The following is a 22,548-nucleotide window of genomic DNA, read 5'->3' as shown; positions in this document are numbered from 1 at the left end:
TTTTCTCTTTATACCTATTGTCATGTTAAGAAGGGGGTTTTCCTCCAATCCCTTCTATTTGATCAGCCTGTCAGTTTCCCAAGGAAGATGAGACCCTTGTGTCCGACCAGCCTGTCCACCACCTGTGTCTTGACAGCCCACTGTATTGGAGAGTGATTTGAGTAACCTTTTCAGGGACCCCTGCTGACAGCATCACTGAGTAAAATCCCTTATAACAACTACTCAAATCCCTGGAGATTCATAAAAAATGAACTTCAGCTGAAGATTTTTGTTATACAAAATGCAAGTTTGTGACAGAATAAGGTTCCAAGTTTGCCGGTGATAATACCCTGACTGCAAAGCAAGCAGCAAGCTTAAAACAACACACTAATAACAGCTGGCATGAGTCAGTCATAGAATAAAGTTCTTACCTGTCAGGTGTCCCTATGGGGGAGAAGACAGGTTCAGCCCATCAACTGATCCCAGAAGTTACGATGGAGCTTTCCCTAACTTCTCCCCTCCTTTGCTTACTTTTTATACTTCACAGTACATTGCATATTCATCATCATATGCAGGATTGGTTAAAAGTTTCTCGCTTCTAACACAAATTAGTACACATCCACAGACAGCACCACTAAAGTTCTTACTAACTATGCATGCTGCTCAAGCAGGATTTTGCGCTCTTTTTGAGGGGGCTATTTGAGTTGGATGTCATGATTTCCCAGTGCCACAATAACCTTTGTCCTGTTTTCAACTAATTTTCTGTGGATTGCAACACCTTATCAGCTTGGCCAGAACTTTCTCACTTGGAGGCTTCTTTCTCCATAATTTAGATAACAGTGTTCTTTTCCCCAATCTATTACTTGTTTCCTAAGGTTGACTCCCTTGATTAGAAGTCCTTTCATTCATTGTTTTTGATGACTTTAGAGGGTGTCAGCTTGACCTTATCTTTGTGCACAGAAACGTTTAACATATAAACACTAAATCAGAGTTTGGTAATTTGGGAGTTTAGACAGCAATTCCCCCCTTTTGGATTTATTTCAGTCCAGGACCAGTTCATTTTCTTTAGGTTTAGGTGGAGCTTGAGTGACACTGGTCATACATATTTTTGGTACTGATTGGTACACGTGCCCAGTGACGTGTGGTAGTACCTTGGAGGCAGGTAATTTTGGGATGGAGGCGTGCATTGGTATTACAGTGAGATTATCGCATCAGAGGAACACAATTTCACCACAAACGTTGACTTAGCAGTGGACATCTCATCGGCTGCATAGTTCCATTAAGTTCCCATTCCAGCAGGGAGTACAAAGACCCTGGCCACAGTGTCTCTGCTCCACTCCACCCTCCGTTACCCCTATCAGCATGTGCTGGGCTGGCAGGGTGTGCTGCTTAGGGAGCCGCGGTAAAGTAGATTCCATGTATGCCAACCATCCTGAAAGTGATAGCTGTATTTTACCCTAAAAAAAAGCCTTCTGTAATACTATGCCTCTATTAGGTCCCAGGTTTCTCTAATTGCCCTGTCAAAGTAATTTTCCCACAGCCCTGATTAAGCAACATGGTGCTCAGTCTCTGCTCTTCCAGCAGAGAACACATTCCTGCAAAGCAATTCTGTTGCCAAAATGTTTCTTTATGTATTATAATGTATGTAACCACAGACTAGCAGGCCGCTGGAATTGTGCAATCTTTTCAGGAGGACTTTGAGAGCTCTCAGGGATAAATAATCATCCTTCATAGATAAAAGTAAAGCAACTCGGAGGCTATTTATTCCAAATACTTGTCATATACTTGCTTTGAATAGTGTTTTTAAAAAGCACAGCCATTTCTGTGTAAACATTAATTGTAGACCTGCCTTTATCACAAAAAGCATGTTTTTACAAGATGTTACTTTAAAAGGAAGAAATAGGAGGAGCACTGACAACAGAAAGGTTTGAATTGTTTTTATTATTGCTTTGGGTCACTGTGGGTTACAGCATGGAACGTACAACATGATGCAACCCTCCTGCTTGTTTTCCAGTTGGAATGCTGAGGCTGATTGGAAGGGTATCTGTGTTTGAATTCAATGATTTCTCTTTCCTGTCAATCCACTTTCCTGGATTAGTAGCCCATTCTGACGAAGTCCTGTTACCTGACGCCTTCAACTCAGTCCAGTGTCTTAGGACTCTTGATCTGCTGTTATCAGCTCCTTCCACATGCCCTTTGACATACCAATACAAATTTTTGCCTTACTATTGGCCTTGTTCATGAAAAACAGAAATCCCACGTTAATTTTCTTGCATTTGTTAACTTTTTGCTCTGCCCAGAGGACTTTATTTTCTGGATATTTACCTGTTTTGGTAGCTATTTTGCTGTATACCACACTGCCTTTCTAAAAGTACTTTATAGACGGGGCAACATATTGTTTCAGAAGACAAAGCAGAATACATTGGGTAAGTAATTTCTTTCTTTGCTTCTTTTTTGTCTTAGAAGTATTTTTTAAAGCTTATTTAGTTAAAATAAGACCTTATTTTTACACATATTTTATATTTATATACAATTTATACAAATATACCAAATTTATATTTATACACAGATCAGATCAGCCTGTTTTGTGTATGTGTCATGTCACAAATTATTAGAAAAGCCACAGATATATAATTCTCTGGTTAATAAAAATAACTGAGTTGATAAATATTTAATAGTGAGTATTTAAAAGAAAATATATCAAAAAAAAAAAAGGAAACTGAAAAAATATTAGATTGTTTGAAATGAAATAATACCTAGGATTTTCAGTTAACTACCACTCTTTTCAAATTTAGCCACTCTAAAAATCTTTCTGGTTTGGCAGGTTATGCCAGAAGTATAAAGGTCTTCCTTGTGTACAGTGTTAGTAAAGTCTCATTGTGGCTTTCTAAATTAACAAGAAGGAGTTAGACTGCATTTTTTTCACATTAACATCTGGGAAAGTGGTGTTGTTGATTTCAGTGACACATGGATGAAGGATTTGGTTTTGATTTCCCAACCTTCCTTTTGTCTTATGCTATCACAACTTTCTAAGGAACAGAGAGCAGCTGCTATGTAAGCTGCCTGCTTCTGCCTGCTAATGACCTCAGCTGAGGTTGATTGAACAAACCACATTCCAGGAGACTCTGGGATCTTCTTTCCTGAAAGCTTTCATTGATTTTAATATTCATGCTACTGCAATAAAAGTAGCAGCTAAAGGCAAGGCTAAACCAAGAATAAGAGTAGAGGATATTCATTTTAGTGTTAACCTACCCGTCCTGGTGAAACAGGTGTATGCTTATTTAGAGCAGCAGCTAGAGAGTCACTATTCAATTACAGCAGCCTTTCTGCTAAATGAAGCAAAGATCCACCTACCCTCTGGTAAGCTGCTACCTTCTCTTTTTAATACCTTTCTTAGATTTGGACTACAGTGGCTTCTCTTTCAAATATCCTTTATGATTTCCCTTAGGGTGGGAATGGAGTGCTGGGTGTGGAGCAAGTCCCTCCTATGGGAAAACGAGCCTCTGACCACGGTACTGCAATTGGAGCATGCAAAGCATTAATTGAATGAACACCTTTAAAAACATAAAGTTTAAACACCAAAAGGAAATATGCTTGTTTCCTACTGAGTGGGATATGTTTTCTTCAGAGGAGATCAAAGTGGAGTTGTTGTTGTTGTTTCGTTATTTTATTATTATTGCTAAGAGTGTTTTGTTTTATGCTGTTCCTTCATAATGCATAATCTTGCTTTGTTTGCTTGATCTTTCTAAAAGAAAAAATGCTCATTTCCTACTAAGGAGGATATGTTTTCTTCAGAGGAGATCAAAGTGGATTTGTTGTTGTTGTTTGGTTATTTTATTATTATTGATAAGAGTGTTTTATGCTGATCCTTCATAATGCATGATTTTGTTTTGTTTGCTTGATCTCTCTCACTGGAAAATGTTCAACAGTATAATCTGCCATGAATACTCCCTTTAAGACCTGACAACACTCATGCTCAGCAATGGTGTTTTGAGGTTTGATATACACATTTTTGATCATGTTGAAAACTGCTGGCTCATATGATTTCATGTTCCAGTAACTATTATATGGTTGTATATGGTTGGGTTTTGGGGGGTATTTCGGTCAATTTGCTACCTGCAGGAGAAAATTCCCCAGGGAGTGTACTTGGAGAAAATAAGAGATTGCTTGTGACTTTTAAAATTAGTTTCTACACTTATATTGATTTCTAATACATAATTAAAATATGCTAGATTTTGGTTTTAAATATAATCTTTAATGTCATTAATTTTCTAACTGAAACTAGAAAACATTAGGGGTTTATCATTTTTATTGTCTGGTTTTACTTTGCTATATGTGGCAGTAGAAACTCACTGCCACAATCACCTAAAGAAAAGTCCATGAAATTATCTGAAATAATATTAAGGAGTAAATTCAATGTCCAGCATGTTCCAACATCTTTGATAGGAGATGACTTTCTAAATGCCCTCAGTTTCCAAGGGAATCTGCTGAAGGGAACAATATTTGGTCTCTGAGAGAGATTCTCTGATTTATTTACTGGTTCTTCTTGAATGAAAAACTGAGAATTTCAAAATGTCCTAACAAATAGAGGCAGCTTGGTCCCTCAATAAGTCTACGGAGCAGTTCATAAGATGTCACACTTCCATAAACCCCGACCAAGCCTTGCTTAATCATTTGGCAAAAGTTAATTACCTCCTCAAGGAGGAGGCAATCACTCATGAGGCTGTAGATCCCTGAAGGATGGGCAGCGTCTGAGAAAATCCTGCCCTGCCAAACCAGTCCTGCACTAATTTATGCAAGAATTGTTTTTGATTTCAACTCTGGTTTTCAACTACTATCAAGCTGTTCCTTCTTCCTTCACTTTTCTGTATGACTTCTGGCAGTGGCTTGACTAAAAAATGAGCTATTGGGAATTACGTGTATATGGTATTTATTGTTTTAATTTCTCAGGTGTCAGTCTGCAAGTTCTTTTCTGTTCTTTGGGCATGCAGCTGGGACATAAACAAAACTGCAGAGGATTTAGAGCTGTTATGCCTGTCTGTGCTCTCAAGGCATTATGCTTTTTCTCTGAGAGGAAAATTTTCCTCCATTTATTGAAGGAGTCCCTAAGGGAGAGCAGGGCCTGCATGAAAACAGGGTTCTGAAGTTCTGTAGTAGAGATCACTTGCTGACACAAGGCACAGACAAGTGTTTGCAGCTGTTTCGTTTAGCCTGCTGCAGCCTCTGGAGCACAATGGCATGTTGATGCCTGTCTGGATCTCTGATTTCCAGAGAGCAGTAGCTCTTTCTGCTTGTCACAGTCCACGGAGACCAAGACAGCAGGGACCTTCCTTCATGTCAGGAAGCTTTTATGTCTTGCTTTTCAGACTTTATAGACATGAGCTACTAAAATACCCATTCTTATATTTTTGATGCCATGAAGTTTTATTATTGCAGTAGGATTAGCCTTTAAATACTTAACCATGCTAAAGCAGAATGCCAGAATGCGAAGAACCTCCCTTTTTTAATTATTGCATAAATTAAATCTTTCCGTTCTTAGGAAGTCATTCTGAATTCCTCTCGGCTAGAGGATTCACCATAAGGATTTGTTACATATTATAATACAGGATTTTCCAACTGAAAATGGCCACCCCTCTGTAAGAAGTCAGTTTGTTACAGCTCTGATGCCCTCAGCCAGCATGGAAGCCCTCCCAGACCTTAGCTCATACTGGCTTTTGGTCGGATTATGTGCACCCTCAAAATGTGACCTATACAAATGCCTAAGTGACAGAGCAGTCATGCTTAAACAGCTAGGCTTCTCAGCTTAAGCTTTTTGGGCCACCAGTTCAGGGCCAAAGCAGCAGTGGTGGTCCCAGAAAGGGGAGATGGTAGTATAAGGATGAAGTGACACTGGTGACAGTGGGGCAACAAAATAGCAGAAGCTATAAATGAGGGAAACGGTTAGACCATGGCAACAGACACTGGGCATATCCTCAAATTGTTTTCATCACTGCCTGGATTTAACAGCAGTAAATTCTTTACACGATCAATAAAAAATTCTTCTCCTTTTGCTGTTATACAGGAAGATCTGTACAGGAGACTATTTCCTATATTCTGCTACTTTGCTAAATAGCGTGAAGACTTTGCTGGGAACTAGCATGAGTCCTGCTTCAGTCAAACCTTGTTTATTTAAGGAAGACATAGTCCAGGATAAAGAAATTGGTAACAGCTATCAACATTGTGACCCCGCCAAATGAAATCAGTGTGGTGTCTTAGCTTAGTGGGAATATTGCTGTTGGCTTGGAGGGGGCAGGACACACACACACAGAGGCATAAGCTGTTCAAAAGATTTTATTCTCAAATTGCTACTTTCTTGCGGATTTTCAGCTGATACAAACTGGGGTCACAACTAGAGTGAAGTTAAATATCTTGGTTATGGAAACTGAATCTCTTATCCTTTGATTCTCAGGCTGTGCCTGTTTGTGGACTTAATTTAAGGTCTGCTTAAAAGTTTTGCTAATGTGACATCTCTCAAAGTACAGAAGTTTGAACTGTTTCTTCTTCCATTTGTTTTTCTTTCAGAATGGTTTCATCCACTGTCACTTATTTAGGAACAAAATATTTACCTATACAGCTGTGGTTACACATTTTTAGAGATCCAAAATAATCATTTGTGAGCACCAGAGAGAAGAAAAAATAGGCAAAACTTTGTGTTACTTAAGAAAATAATTTAACCTTTAACTTTGTGCTCTCATGAAAGCTATAGATTGCAAAAGCTCTACTAGATTCAAGTAGTATTGGCAGTTTAAATGCTCAAATTCCCTTTAGCTACCAGGTCATCCATACTAGACATCAAAGTTCAAGGTTGATATCATGTACACAGGTTACCTGTACTAGTGAAAACCTGCAAATTGCATTATGTATCCTACTTTACAGGAAAGTAACTTTACTTCATTCATCAGTGACACTTCTTTTCAGGAAAAATGATAGCCATTGGTTTCGACCACTACTTGCATAGCTGCACATTCACATCACCTCAGGAACAGCTGCATTTTAAATTCTTGCTCCCTCTGAGCTGTACCCACTTAAACATTTGTGCATTTTGGCTTAGAGCCAGAGCTCTGAATGACCCACATTTAAAAATAATAATAATAAAAAAAAAATAACACCCACATCAGGCATAAAAAGCACAAATTGGTTTTAAAATGGCTCTTCTGCCAAAGTAGTACTAACACAAGAATTCTGCCCAAATTTCTAGCATGCTGCTGTCCTGATGCACTCTCCGGACAGCTGTGATCACAGGAGGGGGGTTCTGCAAACATTTCACATAGCTGTAGGAAGTAGAAATGGAGCCAGGAGGTTCTGGAAGTATTAGCTTGTATTTTTGAGGGGGTGGTGTGGGGGTGTGTGTGTGTGGAACGTGACTTCTTTTCCCTCCTTTCTTTCACACAAGCAGAAAAATTGTGTTAACAGTAGGAAACTGGGAATGCTTACCAAGAATTTTAAAGGACAATATGTGACGGATGTATTGGATGCCTGAAATTCTTCCCACCAGGCCAAGGTGGCATTTTTTATTCTTAGAGGGATAAAGTGAGAAGTCAGAGGAGTTACCTGTGTGTGAAGAGGAAATCAACAAAAGATGGGAGACTCAGCAGTCATGCTTCAACACCTATGGCAGGAATTAATATTTAACTTTACTCCAGTGTTCCCATGGTGCTCCTGCAGTTAGAGGAAGTGCCACTGGGATGAGAAAAGCATTTAATCTTTAAAGAGAGTTTGACAATTTTTAATCTTTAATCCTCACCAGGACTTATTAGTTATTTGATCAACTAGAAAACTGAGTTGCACCAGAAAAAAAGCTGGAAAAGAACACATGTAATTATACGTTATTCAGTGTTTCTAAACCAGGCAGGCTTTACAAAGGAAAGCAAGCCTCTTAGGAAGTTTGAGGAGGGCAGGCTGTTTGTTTTAAACTGGCCATTGATCCACATTTTAACACCATAAATTTGTGATCAAAATGTTTTGGCCAGTGTCCCATGGAGGAGTTTTGTTCTACTCAGAGAAGTTGGCTTTAGTTTATAGTATTTTGAGGAAGTTCTCTTTGGAAGTGTTTTAGAGTGTGTGTGAAGAGGGGAAGGGAAGGAGAAATAAACTTCTGAGACAGGCACTGGAAAAATCCATTGTTCTAGGTAAGCATCGTTATGAGTCAGCAGGACCCAAGAATTGAGACAGTCACTGCAGTCCCAGCTGTTACATTTCCCTTCTCCAACCCTGAGGACCTCAGTCCCGGAGGGGTGCGAAGTGTGCACAAGGCTGATTTATTGATGGAGCTATATTTGATGCAGTTATGTTGTTTTTCCCAGCTTCCAGCATACCTGGAACCTGCCCTGCGAACACTGGCATGGGAAGCTTCTACAGTCATGTTTTGTTGGACTTTCTTATAAAAAAGTGTTCCAGGAACAGTGTTCAAAACTCAATCCCTATGCATGCTTGTGGCTTCTACCCAGAAGTCAAGTAAGGGTAATAACTACACAAGCTGCATTATTCACTGCAGCACCAATTTCATCTCTAGGAACAGCTAAAGCTCTTTTCTTTATCCTCATATTAACATTAACCTCCTGGGTCTGGAGGGTTTGGGTATCTTTTTCTCTCTCTTTCTCTTGGGTTCCTCAGCAGATAGTTTTCAGATGGATGTGATTTCATGAAACAAATAATAATGAAATAAAGAAAGTTCTTCCTGGGATGAGAGCAAAATTTAGGGAGAAGTACACCTGTAGGGGAAATTCCAGCTATATTAAAGAACGTTTCCAGGGGTACAGTGTCTCCTTCTTCCCTAAAATTACTTCAACAACATAATGTAGAATTACAGTTTAAGACAATAATAAAAGTGAACTGAGAGTTCATGAAAGCTTCAGGATCTATAATTAAGGACAGTGGCCTCACATTTCTCCATTAAAAAGGTATGGAACAGTGAAAGTTAAGAAAATTCACTGGTATGTGGTTTCTGGACTGTTTCTGGACTACCAGATAAAAACAGGCAAAATCACTGTTCTTCGTACCTGTAGGAGCCCTTCTTATTATGATTTGCATCCCATGCCAAGTTCAGCTGCAGCTGAGCCTTGGCCTTCCTGACCCCATCCCTACATAGCTGGGCAGCATCCCTGTACTCTTCCCAGGAGCGTCCCTGCTTCCATTGCCTGTGCGTTTCTTTCTTGCCCTTTAGTTTGACCACCACATCTCAACTCTGCCATGCAGGTCTTTTGCCTTCCTTTCCTGATTTCTTACACCTGGAGAACGAGGGCTCTCATGCTCCATGGAAAGCATCCTTAAAGATCTGCCAGCTCTATTCCATTCCCTTGTCCCTGAGGAGAGTTTCCCAGGGGGTCCTATTGACTAACTCCTTGAACAGCTGGAAGTTTGCTTTCCTACTTAAATTTTAATAAAGTATATAAAGAATAAAGAAATCTCACCTTTCGCATGTGAGCAACTGTGTTGACTTTAATAAAACTTAAGGATTATTTAAAAGGAGCAGGTATTAGTGCTAAAATTCAAAAGCTGGTGTGTTTTCTCTTACTGTCATGAAAACAGTAACCTTCAGAAAACCATTGTGTAAATTTTAAACCAGGTATTTTATTCATTTTAATAAATCTAGGTGGTCCTGAAATGATGAAATTTGATTCTGTTTTGTTCCTTGAAAGAGGGTTGGTATCTGGAAAGACAGTTTTGAAATATGCTTTAAGTGATGTAAAGCATACAGTGCTCCTCTCATGCATGTTCTTTTTTTCTGCAGGTTCCTTAACATTTATTAATTGTGTTAAAATGTAGCGGGGAGCCCTTGTACACCATGTTTTCACATATGCAAAAGTTATGGCTCTTATCTTGGTGATATCTGTTGGCCTTTACAAAATTGGTAAAGGTAAGAATAATTTTCATTCACTACTTTTGAAAATGTACCAGATATGAGTTTCATAATCTGTGCAGGAAGATCAGACTACGTAAGGCTGACATATGAAGCATTGTTTATTCTGGAAAAAACTGTCATAGGAAGATCAGAGGAATTTTATGGTTTGTTAAGTAATGGGGCTTAGTTATTCTTCTACCCTTAGTGTGACAAACCAACACATGCCAAGTTCTGTGTTGCTCAGGCTGAATAGCAAATAGCCACTGGAGTAACTAGTGCTAACTAGTTTAGAGCCAGCCTTAGTGTCTCCCACTCGTGCTTGTTAAAGACTAGTGTTGCTACTTGTCCTGTGACAGGACAGCACAGCAGGAATTGCCGGACGTGTCCTTCACATCGTTCCTCACCCTGCCCACGGCAGCAATGCCACAGCAGGGTCCGCGGGGAGAGGGCCGGGGAGGGAGCGCTCGTCCTTTCCTCCACTGGCGACAGGGCGTGCTTGTTCCTAGAAACAAGGGAGAAGTCCTGTGAATCACTGTGGTATTGTAAGACATCACAGGACAGATGAGCCACTCAGCAGTAACTGGATGAACGGAATATGCTGAAAAGCTGGAGGCTAGTTAATTCCAGTGCTACAGCTGATCTTTGCATATGGCCATAAATTTGATTTTATTACTTTGGGCCTCTGGTACAATGAAGTCTCTTCCAACTCTAGCTCTGCTGCTTAGTTACTAAGGTTTCTTCATTTTTCTTTCCCATTAAAATCCTAAATAGCCGTGGTATCTTTGGTCAGTTGAGATAAAGATGGTTTCCCCTCTTCAGTTTAGAGATCGTCTTTTTCTGCTGCTGAAATCAGTTTAGAAAATCTAATGAGTGTGCTTGCTTTTCCATGTCTGCTGGCCACCTCCTTTCCTTGGCTGCAGTTGTATCAACTCTTACACTGTAAACTGCCCCAGCCTTTAAGAGAACTGTCATCACTGGTTTGTTCAAGTCTAAAGAGACCTGAACAAACGAACTCGGTCCTAGGGGTGGGAACGTGAAGATGCAGAGCAAAAGCATTGCTTAAGGGCCTCGGTTACACGAAGGAATAGTTCCTTTCATATAGCTGCTGCAGTTTTAGAAAAGTGTGAGTCTGTGATGTCACCCCTGTAGTAGCTTTGCCCTGTCCCCATGGTCACAGATTTACCCGTGCTTTCAAACCGCCTCCTTCACAGCTCCCAGCCTGCTCCCTGCCATGCAGCTGCCATTGTGCAGTTTGGCCCAGGGGCCATTCCCTCTGCCCTTGCATCCATATAGCCCACGTGGGTTCCTCGGCGTTGCTTCATGGGGTCAGGCAAGGTAAAGGCAGAGAGGAAACATCATTGTGAGGAACACAAAGGGCTGAGGGCTTTTAGGGGTAGTAAAGATCTGTCTCTGCTTTGTTTAAGCAGAACAGAGCACTTAAATACAAAAAGGGCTGGGAGGAGGAATGATGTAGACTTCTGGAGGAAGCTGTGATTGAGTCAATGCACTCTTTTAAACCCAGCAGCTGTTTTAATGAAAAGTTACAATGTTTTAGCCCTGCTGTATTCCTTCTGATGTGCTCAGATATGCCTCTTGTTTTAAAACACTGTGAATGTATCTGCTTATGAATATGAGATACCTTTAATTAAAAAAAAACAACAACTTTTCCAGTTCCTTTTCGATTTTTCTTTTTCTTCCTTCCAACCATTTTTATCTCCAAGGTGTGTGTACATCTCATAGCTTCACCATCCTTGGTTCGAACAGTCTCCTGGTAGTTACTGCTCTTCAAAGACTGATTTGCTTTTGTGGTATCTATAAACTCCTTGGTTTAACCACAGAGTAAAGTTGTTTCATTTTACAACAAAGATGTTACTTTCTCCCCTAATGGAGGTTTCGGCATATTTCTGTCTTCCTTAATACTTAATCCACTTCCATTTATATTAAACAGTCATTTTCTTCTGCAAACTCACTAAGGCTTTTCTTCCCCTTTCCAGAATCACAGGAAAGGCTCACACAGTTTCACTAACATTTCGTTTATACTGCAGCATTCTGCAGGCTGTCATTTCAACTGATTGAGCTAAACTACAAAAGAATTTTGAAAGGAAAGATTTTTTCATGTCTCCTTTCTTAATTTTGTGTAATGCCTTGGTGGGGCAGAGCATCCCACTGAGAACCATGCCTCCAGGAGTTGCCCCTCCAGTGGCTACTAATTCATCTGGTGAAAATGAAAGCACAGATACAAGGAAGAAATATGAGACAGATTCAGGAACTGAAACTGGGTTTTCTGAGTGCCTCTGCCTGGCTGCCAGGGCATAGCATGACCTCAGTATGGCTCCCTCCTTCCGTAGGCTAGACAGCGATGCCAGGAGACAAGAATGCTGTGAATTCTGGTAGAACTGCAGATCACATCCAAGTAACAAAACACAGGTAAACATCTTCTGCTGTCTCCCTATACAAGTGTAGCTGTCTGAACGTCTGACTGAAACTTTCCTATTTGTCAAGTGAAAATATAAGCTATGCACTTTTAGAAATAGTAACGAAGCCTGAATTAAGTGGATTTTTACTTCCTTTTGGTTATCTGAGACTTCTATGTAATGTCCATTTATGTCATAATTCTTAAAACATAACAGGCAATTGATATCTGCTGTTTCTACAGGAGAAACAGAAAACCTGGGAGCTCCATTCAAGGGCTCTGCAACTAACCCAAAGATGATCACGCTGGCTCTCTACTCTGCCGCCTTCTCCCATGCGGGACGGGACATGCTCAACTATGTCACTGAGCAGATGCAGGATCCCGAGAGGTAAAAGTGTGCTTTTCCTTTAAATTGCTGAAGTGTCCTGGTAAGACAGGTGATGTCAGACAAGCCACTCTTATTTGTTTCTGATTGGAAATTAGTCCAACTGTTTTCTCTGCAAAAACCTTCTTTTTTTCAAAAGAAGGAACAAGTATGACAGCTCTTTCTGATTATTGTCCTCACTCACCTGTTGTATCATACTGATAATTCACTTGCCTGCATGTATGTAACACCTTAGACTTTAAACCAGAATTTTTAAAACAGGAGAACAGATCCCTGCTGAAAGGAGGGAAAAGCCTGGGTCCATCTAAAATTCCTCTAAAATTCCCCACTTCTTTTCAGTTAGACAGAACAATTATTTTATTTTTCCAGGACTGGTTTTGCCACCTGTGAAGTAAGACTGTGTCAGGTTTATGGCTGTTTTATCCTGTGATCTTCAGCATTACTGTTTATGGGCAGAATGTTTAATTTTGCTGAAGATGAAAGGTTGAGTGAAACATTAAAAAATCCATAGTAGCACTGAAATATCATCTCTTCCCCTCTGTAGGAATGTCCTGTGGGAGCTCTGTGCCTCACCTACTCAGCCTGATATAGTCCACCCTGTATTGGGACATACATAGGTTATGGTTAGGAAAAAATGCTATGATCAAGAAAACACCTGTGTGCATTTAAGTCTCATTGTTTAAGCGCTGTCTTAAATTTCTTCATATGAAAGACAGAATATAAAATTACAGATATAAATGTACGAAATTTTCTCTAAAACTTGTGACACACCCGCAAGCAGCCAACTAAGCTGCTTATGGAACTTTTCCACATGTGGCTGCAAATTATTTCGTAACCCCACAATTATAAAATGATGGATTACAAAAAGTGATGGAGGTATCCATTCACAATGTTTGACTCTGGGAACAATCTTCTGTTTAAATATTCCTTGATTAAAAAACATGACATAATTTTGCCATTTTCCTTTGCAGGAATATTGCAATTTCAATGTCTGTTGTGACTATTATTTACTTGTTGACTAATATAGCATACCGTGTAGTGTGGACTTGTCAAGTCTCCTCACAACTGATGCACTGGCTCTGGTAAGTTGAATAAAATATTTAAAACAAAAGTCACTTATGGATGATACTGCAGAAAAATCGCTGGTAGCATACTTTTTGGTGAAACAGTTGAAATATCTTGATGCTGAAAGTTGTCGCTTTCTTTTAAACTTTGTTTTCATGTAAGAGTACCAGTATATTAGAAGGCATATAAAGAACTGTTGTGGTTTAACCCCAGCTGGTAATTAAGTACCACACAGCTGCTCGCTTACTCCCCCCTCATCCAAACGGATGGGGAGGAGAGTGGGAAAGGAATGTAAAACTGGAGGGTTGAGATAAGAATAATTTAATAATTGAAATAGAAGAAAAATGAAAGAACAGTAGTAATGACAATGATGATGATAACAGTTATAATGAAAAGGAGGAGGGAAAGAATAAAATCCAGAGGGAAAGGAAGAAAGGAACACGAGGTGCACAACGCAACTGCTCACCGCCCACTGACCCATGCCCAGCAGGTCCCCAGGCAACCCTCTGCCCGCCCCAGCCAGCCCCTCAGGTATATATACCAGGCATGATGTCCCATGGTATGGAATTCCTCTTTGGCTAGTTTGCGTCGGCTGACCTGGCTGTGTCCCCTCCCAGTTCCTTGTGCCCCTCCAGCCTTTTCACTAACAAGGCCTGAGGAACAGAAAAGTGTCACACCAAAGCCAAAACACAGCACCCCACTAGCTCCTAAGAAGATAATTAACTCCATCCCAGCTGAAACCAGGACAAGAATATATCAATAAATCTGCTCTTGTAAAATCCTCTTATATGCTCTGTAAATCCTGCTCCTAACAGTACTTCATTGTAGAAGATGCTTTTGCCAGGGCCAGGCAGAGATTGAGCTATGGAAAGTCCTGGTGGTTTAACAGCCAGGGGTTTGTTTGCTATCATTCTAATATAGAGTGTGTGATGTTTAATGCTGCAGGATCACAGCAATATTTTCAACACAAAAATGTGCAGTGAAAAGCTTTTTAAAACCTGATCAATATTTTATACAAAAGTACAGTTATAACTCGTGGACTACTATAGTCAGTATTTGTCAGAGTACGTTGAAGTCAACACATCTTCTCTCATTGACTTGACCTAGGCTTAGAAATTTTTTAAATCTTTTTTTAGTGTATCTACCATTTTTGTTTTGATACTGATCAGTTTTTCCAAATTCTGATTTCCCAGATCATTATCAGGTGTCATAAGGAAGCATGGGCTGTGACACTATATTTGGGCTGTTGTGTTTTCATGAGAGTTTCTCAGGATTGTCCATATGCTTAATGTAATGGGCCTTGCTATTATTTTCATTTTTGTTACAGGTGTTTGGCAGTGAAACCCTTAGTTGTGCTAACTGGATAATTCCTATAGCAGTGGCCATGTATTGCTGTAGTGGCTTAAACTCATCAATGATTACAGCAGCAAGGTATGAAATATAAGATGTATTTTAAATAATTGAAGAGATCATTTATGATTAATCTGCATTGTAAAAGTGACGCAGCAAATTTTTGCCATGTCCAGTTGTTCATTTACAGTGGAAGTACTGTTATGATCTGACGTTTCTTCTCATGAGCACCACCAATTGATAAACTAAAGCCACTTGAGAAGGGAGGAGCGTGTACAACAGAGTAATAAAATCATTAATGCTGCCTTTGTCAGAAACCTACAAAATATTCCTTGGCTCACTCTCTGGTTGAGGTTTTTTATTCTTTTTTTTTTTTTTTAGGCCTTTTTATGTTGGAGCTAGGGAAGGACACCTTCCTGACAGTCTGAGCTTGGTTCGTATAAAGTGCCACACACCAGCCCCTGCTCTCGCCTTCGGTGTAAGTGACAGCCTGGCCCCGTGCCTGGCCGGGGCAGCCGAGGATCTGTACCTGGGCAGTCTAACACCTCACCTCTGCCTGGTGTTTCTCCTGGGCTTCTCCTGCACTGCAGAAATCTTCCTCAAATGCCCACAACTTAAAAAACTCATTCAGGGTGGTGGTGGTGTTTGCCTCATGAGGGGTTTTTTTTCAGTGGAAAGAGAACGGCTTAGTTCACACTCGTGCTCTCTCAATAAGATTAGTGAGGAATAAATGCAATAGTATTACTTAGAAAACAGAGAATGGCTACACGTGTAACAATAGAGACAGGAGTTATTTAAGTCTTTATGTGAATTTTCAGAGTGTCACTGGAGAAGCACATGGCAGGAACATGTCTCAAACCCTGCTGTAGGCTGATGTTGCGGGACTCTTCTTAGGAGTGAAAAAGCAACCAAAATTAAATTTTCACCATTGGATGCCTATAGCCATATTGATTTCTTCCTGCTGTCACTATACAAATGAATCTTGTGACACAAACCTGAAGAACCATGACGTATACAATTGGTGCAAATTATTTTAATAAATAATCCTTAAATCTAACAGATTATAAAATAAGGGGGAGGATATGCACAAAAAAAGAAGGTGAAATCATTCAGAAGCATTTGACTGCTGTTTATTTTATTTGGTCTCTTCTGTTGCCCTGTGTTACACATGGTTTGTGAATAGATTATCATACCAGTCCTGTTTGACATCAGGTAATTTACTAAAAGATCTAATCTCAGTACGAACACCTTTCTCAGAGGGATTCTGTTTGCACCAGTAAGATGAGCTATACTGCCTTAATACACCACCATTCACATTTTTCAAAGTGGAATTTTTTTCTGCTCCTCTGTTAAAAGAGACATTAAATTCCTGGTGTTTTAGGTCTTTCCATGCAGGCAGTATAGCATACTTGCATAATAGCCAATTTACTCTAATAGTCTCAAAGATGAGTGGGCTGTGAGAGCCTCCAACGGTGAAACTAAATTAAAAGTTTGCTTTGAAACTGAAGCCAACCAGAACAGCAGAGTAAGCAGCTGCCTGAGAAAGCTTCTTGGCAACTTCTCCATAGTGCAGCAGAGTCTGGGGCTCCTCATCTGGCCACTTTAGGCGGGTTTTCTGCTGGTGCTGAAACAACAAGTCTGACACCTCTTCAGCCAAATGTGGTGGTCTCATTGCTGTTTAAGGAAGAGATACCAGCATGTTTCACGTAGAATATTTGCAGATTTCTCAGAGTTTTAAGTACATCCTTCTTGCAAGGACTTAATCTCCTAAATCCAGACAAATATATTGGAAACAGGCCATATTATAACTTTACTACCTCTTTATTTTTGCATTAAGAAGCCTTTGTTTTTATTATCTCTAGGGCTTAATAACTTTTCTTTATCTCCTTGTGGAAAATGTTTTCTTCCTCATTCATTACTACTGCTTCAACTACTGGAGCTGTGTGGGTCTGTCTGTTGCAGGACTAATGTATTTGAGATATATGCAGCCACATAGACCACAGCCTCTTAAAGTAAGTAAACGAGAGGAAACAAGCCCTAAAAGCCATCATATGTATGTGTTTATGTGATACTTAATACCACAACCATAACATTGCCAGTTATGTTATAGACTATTTATCAGCCACAGATATCCTTTCAACATACAAGGTAAGAATCGAAGGAGCAAACCCATTTGAGTTTCCACAAGACTATTCTGGTACTGTTGCTGTGACGTTGAAATTCTATTTACCATTTCTTTTTCCTTTCATTCAACCTTATAACTATTTTTATTTCAAAATAGATGAGGAATAAATAAATGTCTGGGTTTCTTATTTCATCCTGGAACAACCCCCTTTTGTATTGTTCACAGCAGACCTCAGCAGAGCTAGTGACGGGGGCTCCAGAGAGCTTCGCACTGCTCAAACTTACATGACTTAACAAATTCAGCAAAATTCCTCCAAAACCCATAAATGCCCAAAATTTTGCTCATGCAAAAGTTCAAAAGCTTGAATAATCAAATATATTTTGATTGTTCCCTCCCACTGCATAGTGGTCATAGACAATAAAATGCAAGTTTATTGACTGACTGTAGAAGAACATCTGGCTATCAGTTAGGACACTGCACAAAAAAAAAAGCATGGCTAAAACTTTTTTCTAGTTTTAGTCCAGTGATTGTCCAAGAAGCAGGGGTGGAAACACACAGCTTCGCCCAGGCACACAGAACCACATGCTGGCTCCCGTTTCGCTGCACTCTGTTGGTTCTGTGACCTGCATTTTCATTCTGCAGTGCTGCAGTAAAAATTACGAGAAATCCAAATAAACACTCAATCTAAATATTTAAATATTTCTTCCTTGTGGCTCTCTCTTCCTAACCTTCTGCACAATTTTTAGCCACACATTTTTTTTTTTTCCATTTAAGTGTAACATCCTGATTACAAAAACCACATGGTTCAAACAAAGGCATAAAATATGCTAAGCACCTATTGCTAGCAAACTTTGCAGTCTCCTAGAGCAGACCAAATCTTCCTGAAGCATGTTCACACTTCATTTCCAAACATTCCCCCCAAATATTTGGAAGATAAAGATTAAATCTTGCCTTATTGGCAGTTTTGCTACTGACTCTATTAAAGCCAGGATTACAATCAGATTATAGATAATGACTGTTTAATCCCTATCAGCATTTGCCAGTTTAGTCAACGTCACAGCTCTGCATGTGCTTTTTCCTTCTCTGAAATGTAGCAGTTGGTTTTCATCAATTTACAGTTTTAATCCTTATAAGAAAAAAGAAATGTTTATACCAGTACCTCTCAGTATTCAAATGTCAGCTCCTGGACTTCTGAAAAAGCTCATTACCATAGCCGGTGACAAATATTTTAGTGAAAAATAAACCCATAAAGGAGTTGTTACAAATTTCCTTATTTGTGGTATATTTGTTAAGTATCCAGGCAAAATGGTTGTAAACCAGTCCGTTAGTTCTGTAGCATCAACATGGTAATTGAAAATCTAGTTGAGTTAGTTCCCAATCAAAATAGCTATTAAAAATCTGCAATTTAAGTTAGAGGGAAAACTACCCATTACTGCTTAGTTTTAAAGCACTGCTTTTGAAGATTGATCTCTTATTAATTGGAAAGGAGTTGAGCTTGTGCAGGCCTGAAAACAACAAAATGATGAGATACTCAGGTGTGTGCCAAATCAGAGTCTCCCAGCAGCATACACAGAAGCTAGCAAACTGTACTGACTGTAGGAAGTCAAAAGGTTCAGTACGTAGCAGTCATGCAGTCAATAGCTGTATTTTTATTATCGACATGTCTAACTTTAATCTGCAAAACATCTGTACAATATTTACTGCATCTTTTAATAAATATAGGAATACTTTTTGTCTCCACAGGTTAACCTCTTCTTCCCTATATACTGTTTATGTTCCCTTTTCCTAGTGATAGTTCCTCTCTACAGCAACACAATCAATTCCCTTGTTATCGTTGGTATTACCCTTTCAGGCATCCCTGCACATTATTTGGGAGTCTGTCTTTCAGTTGAAAAATTACCTAAACATCTACAGCGGCCCTCTGGTAAGCAATGTCATCTTGTCCTAGTCAGTCTCCTAAATCCTTGAATGCTTGGTCAGAAGAAAGGAAGAAAAATTTTTCCTAGAATTCTTTTTCTTTATGGAGTCTTGCTATGCTTTTGTAAATGGCATATCTGAGATCATCTGCTTCACCACATGGTCCTGAAAACAAAACCACACATACCTGTACAAAACAGTCCAGTATGTGGATATGATGCTAGTTTGGTGTTATCCCACATTCATTACCCTTCTGCAGAAAAGTTATTTTCAACAAATTATGCCACTGTAACTGAAGTGCTTTCACTTTCCAGCAGAACAACCTGTTGTGGAGCACTGTAAGGGACTGAGTTGTGTTCCAGCTAGCATATATTCAGGGAAAACATGTTTTCATAGTGTCCATTGCCTGCCTAGTAGTATCAAAGGTGTGACCCCATGAATCACACTGATTTTTTTCTACAGTGGAAATTATTTAAGGAATTCACAAGGAGAAATTAAACCCTGCTGTCTACAAAATCCCTTGAGCCCCTGCCCAACCCTTTGGCCTCGACAGTTCCTGCTGGCAAGGTAACCTTCAGGTCTCCTGAGCACGCAGAGAGCCTCCAGCACTGGCTGCCTGGTCCTCATGTTACACAGGTGGCTGTTGCATGATACCCAGCGCAGGCATGTGTGGACAAGTGCACAGACTGGACAAGTGCCCCTGTCAGTGGGTGCCATGAAAGAAAAGAGAAGAACGGGGATAGTTCTCTTGAAGTTTTTCAGTGTGGCACATAGGAATGTGCAATTAGCCCTAATTCTTAGTCTCCCAAAATGAAAGACACAATAACTGCCATTAAAAAAAAGCCATCAGCCTTGCAACCTGGACCATAAAAACAGTCACTCCAGCTCTAATATGGTTTGTTGATATGTAGCGCCATTTGTTATCCTTGTCGGCAAGTTGTAATTCCTTTCTGTAATTGTATTTCAATATAACATACATTGTTTCTAATTTGCGTTTCATCATTCCTATTCAATTAGCCCCAATAAAGGTAATTTAATCTTATACAAGTCCCTGTAGTTTCTAGCATTATTGTCTTTTTATTGATGTCTTCCCAGAAAAAGAGCAATGGAATAGGCAATCATTGCTACTTAAACCTTTCTTTATTCCCTCCCCACATTTTAAAGAAGTCATTTACAGGACTGTAATTTTGTGCATCTCCAATACAGTGTTTGCTGATAGGGCTCCTGTGAAACCTACTATTTGCATTTCAATGCCATCTGCTGTGGCAGTTTCCTTTCAGCGGGATTTTCTTTTGATGCAAAGTATAAACAATAAAAACACACTACATTAAGTTAAAGACGAAGATATTAGAGATGCATGTTTTGCTTTTGGGAAGCCACTGCTTTTGAGCACTAAAATCCTTTAAGTACCACAATCACAAAACACAAAGAGGAAAGAAGACCTATGGCATACTTTAGTTTGCCCAGCTCAGAACATCCCCATGTCCTCTTCACACACACAACACATGCCTCTGTTACAGTATAGCACCCTCTGATCCTGCTCTACCGTTGTGTGGAAATACTGCATTTTGGCCCCATCTCTTGCCAAGCAGTGGTTAACAACAGAGGCACAGTCCCAGACTGTATCAGGGCACAAAAAAAGTACAAACCCTACAAGTCAGTATCAAACCAAACATGACAGGCTTTGCCTCCACAGAGCTCAAAGTCATGCTTGGTGCTGAGCTACATGTCCCACCAAGACAGCACTATACCATCATCCAAAGTTTTCCTTGCAGAACCAAAGTTCCTAAGTGATTTGAAATACCTGAGGTGACACCTCAGGTGATACCAGCTGGCAGGTGCTATGGGGAGTGTAATAAGGGCTGCAGACTAAGGCCATTTGCATCAAGAATTTGGAGCTGAGAAACTTCTTTCTTTGTTAGTTTTGTTTTGTTTTGTTTTCCCAAAATCTCTTTTTGCATGAATCTGTTCACTTTCTGGGTATGATGCACAAGCCTTCATTTTCTTTCTTTCTGGACAGTAGGAAAGTAGTAGTCAGGTGCAAGGTTATGAATGTGATTAATGTTATTAAAATTCTCTATGGACATAGGAATCCCAGAAATTTTAATGTCTGATGTTTTTTCATCTCTTACAAATTATACATGTAAGTCTATTGTCAAATAACTAAAGCAACTCATAGACGCTGAAGTGTTTTAAATAAACATCTGATCCATAGCAAATACTGTAGTTGTGTGGTTTTAAAGCATTAAAGTGGTACTATGAATGAAATTTGCCTGCCTTACATCTTGCAAGCTGGTTTGTCAGGAGAGCAATAAATGTCTAACTCTTACTTGTGTTCTCTGTAGCACAACAGAAGAAGCATTTGTGGAAGGAAAAATTTCTAGTTACTCCAGATGGGACACTTTCTCACTACAGTTATGAGAAATTCTTTACCCAAACTCTTTCTTCTTGTAAGAATAAACACTTTTTTTTTTTACATTATTCACAGATGCTCAATTATGCAGTCAAACAATAAACAGTTTTACTTTTTCAGAGACAGTCTTGGCATGCAGGCAAAGTATCTCATCATTACATAAAATATCAGGAGGCAGCTGTTCGACATCTAGTTTGTCAGCTGGCATCTCTATGGTAGAAGGGACTGGGGTATGGATAACACTGGAACCCACTGGAAGCTGTAGGCCGTGGAAAAGTGCAGGCTGTGCTGCGATGCATAATGGGAGCCTGGCAGGCTCAAGGGCAAGAGACCCTGGAGAACAGCCCACATGCAGAGCTGGGAAGGGTCTTTCAGGGGCGAAAGCTGGGGCAATACAGTACTTGGGAATAGTACTAGCTCTTCTTTAGGAATCAGGAAAATACAGGATTCTTGCTTTATATGAAGAATCATAGTTCTTTGAATAAAAACAGAAGAGAATTGGTATGGTATTCCATTTCTGTGTCAGCAAAGGAAAAGAGAAGTTGGTGTTGACAGAGGAAAGACTATCAGCTATAGAAAGTCTGCAGATGCCAGGGCTTTGCACCAGCCTGAAGAACCCTAAAGGCTGTTTTGTGCTCCCTGGCTACAGAGGTGAGAAAATGCCTTCACACATTAGGTAGGAAGAGGATAATGAAGTGTGAAACAACCTGAGAGATGCAGGACCTGACACTAGGCCAGGTCACAGTTCTGTTACAGGACAAAGTGCCTTTGGCACGTGTATGACTTGAAACTGAAGACAATTCCTAAATATCTTTTCCTGAAATTTACTTTTATTGTGTAACAGGGACTTCAGAAGTAATATTGCACAATCTTTCAAGCTGCAGTACTGGATCTTTCAAGTCCCTGTTCTCTAGCTGATAAGCAATCAGGTTTTGCAAATCTTCCCATTTTTTTTTCTGCAGGATTGTTTTTTGACTTATGTGGAGCCGCAGCCAAGCAACTCTGTGAAGTGCAAGTGGCT

General features: G+C 39.8%; 1 protein-coding gene across 1 annotated transcript; it reads left to right on the top strand.

Moving 5' to 3' along the window:
- Positions 1-7,377: 7,377 nt before the first annotated feature.
- On the top strand, positions 7,378-21,315 carry LOC101923625 (Y+L amino acid transporter 2-like). Its single transcript, XM_027777755.2, is given in 6 exon segments — positions 7,378-9,874; positions 12,516-12,660; positions 13,629-13,696; positions 13,699-13,739; positions 15,050-15,153; positions 15,454-21,315. Coding segments are annotated over 6 exon segments (756 nt in total). The 5' UTR covers positions 7,378-9,825; the 3' UTR covers positions 15,803-21,315.
- The last annotated feature ends 1,233 nt before the right edge of the window (positions 21,316-22,548 follow it).

The sequence above is a fragment of the Falco peregrinus genome, chromosome 3, assembly GCF_023634155.1.
Source record: "Falco peregrinus isolate bFalPer1 chromosome 3, bFalPer1.pri, whole genome shotgun sequence".
Classification (NCBI taxonomy): Eukaryota; Metazoa; Chordata; class Aves; order Falconiformes; family Falconidae; genus Falco; species Falco peregrinus.
This window is presented reverse-complemented; position numbering and strand designations above follow the sequence as displayed.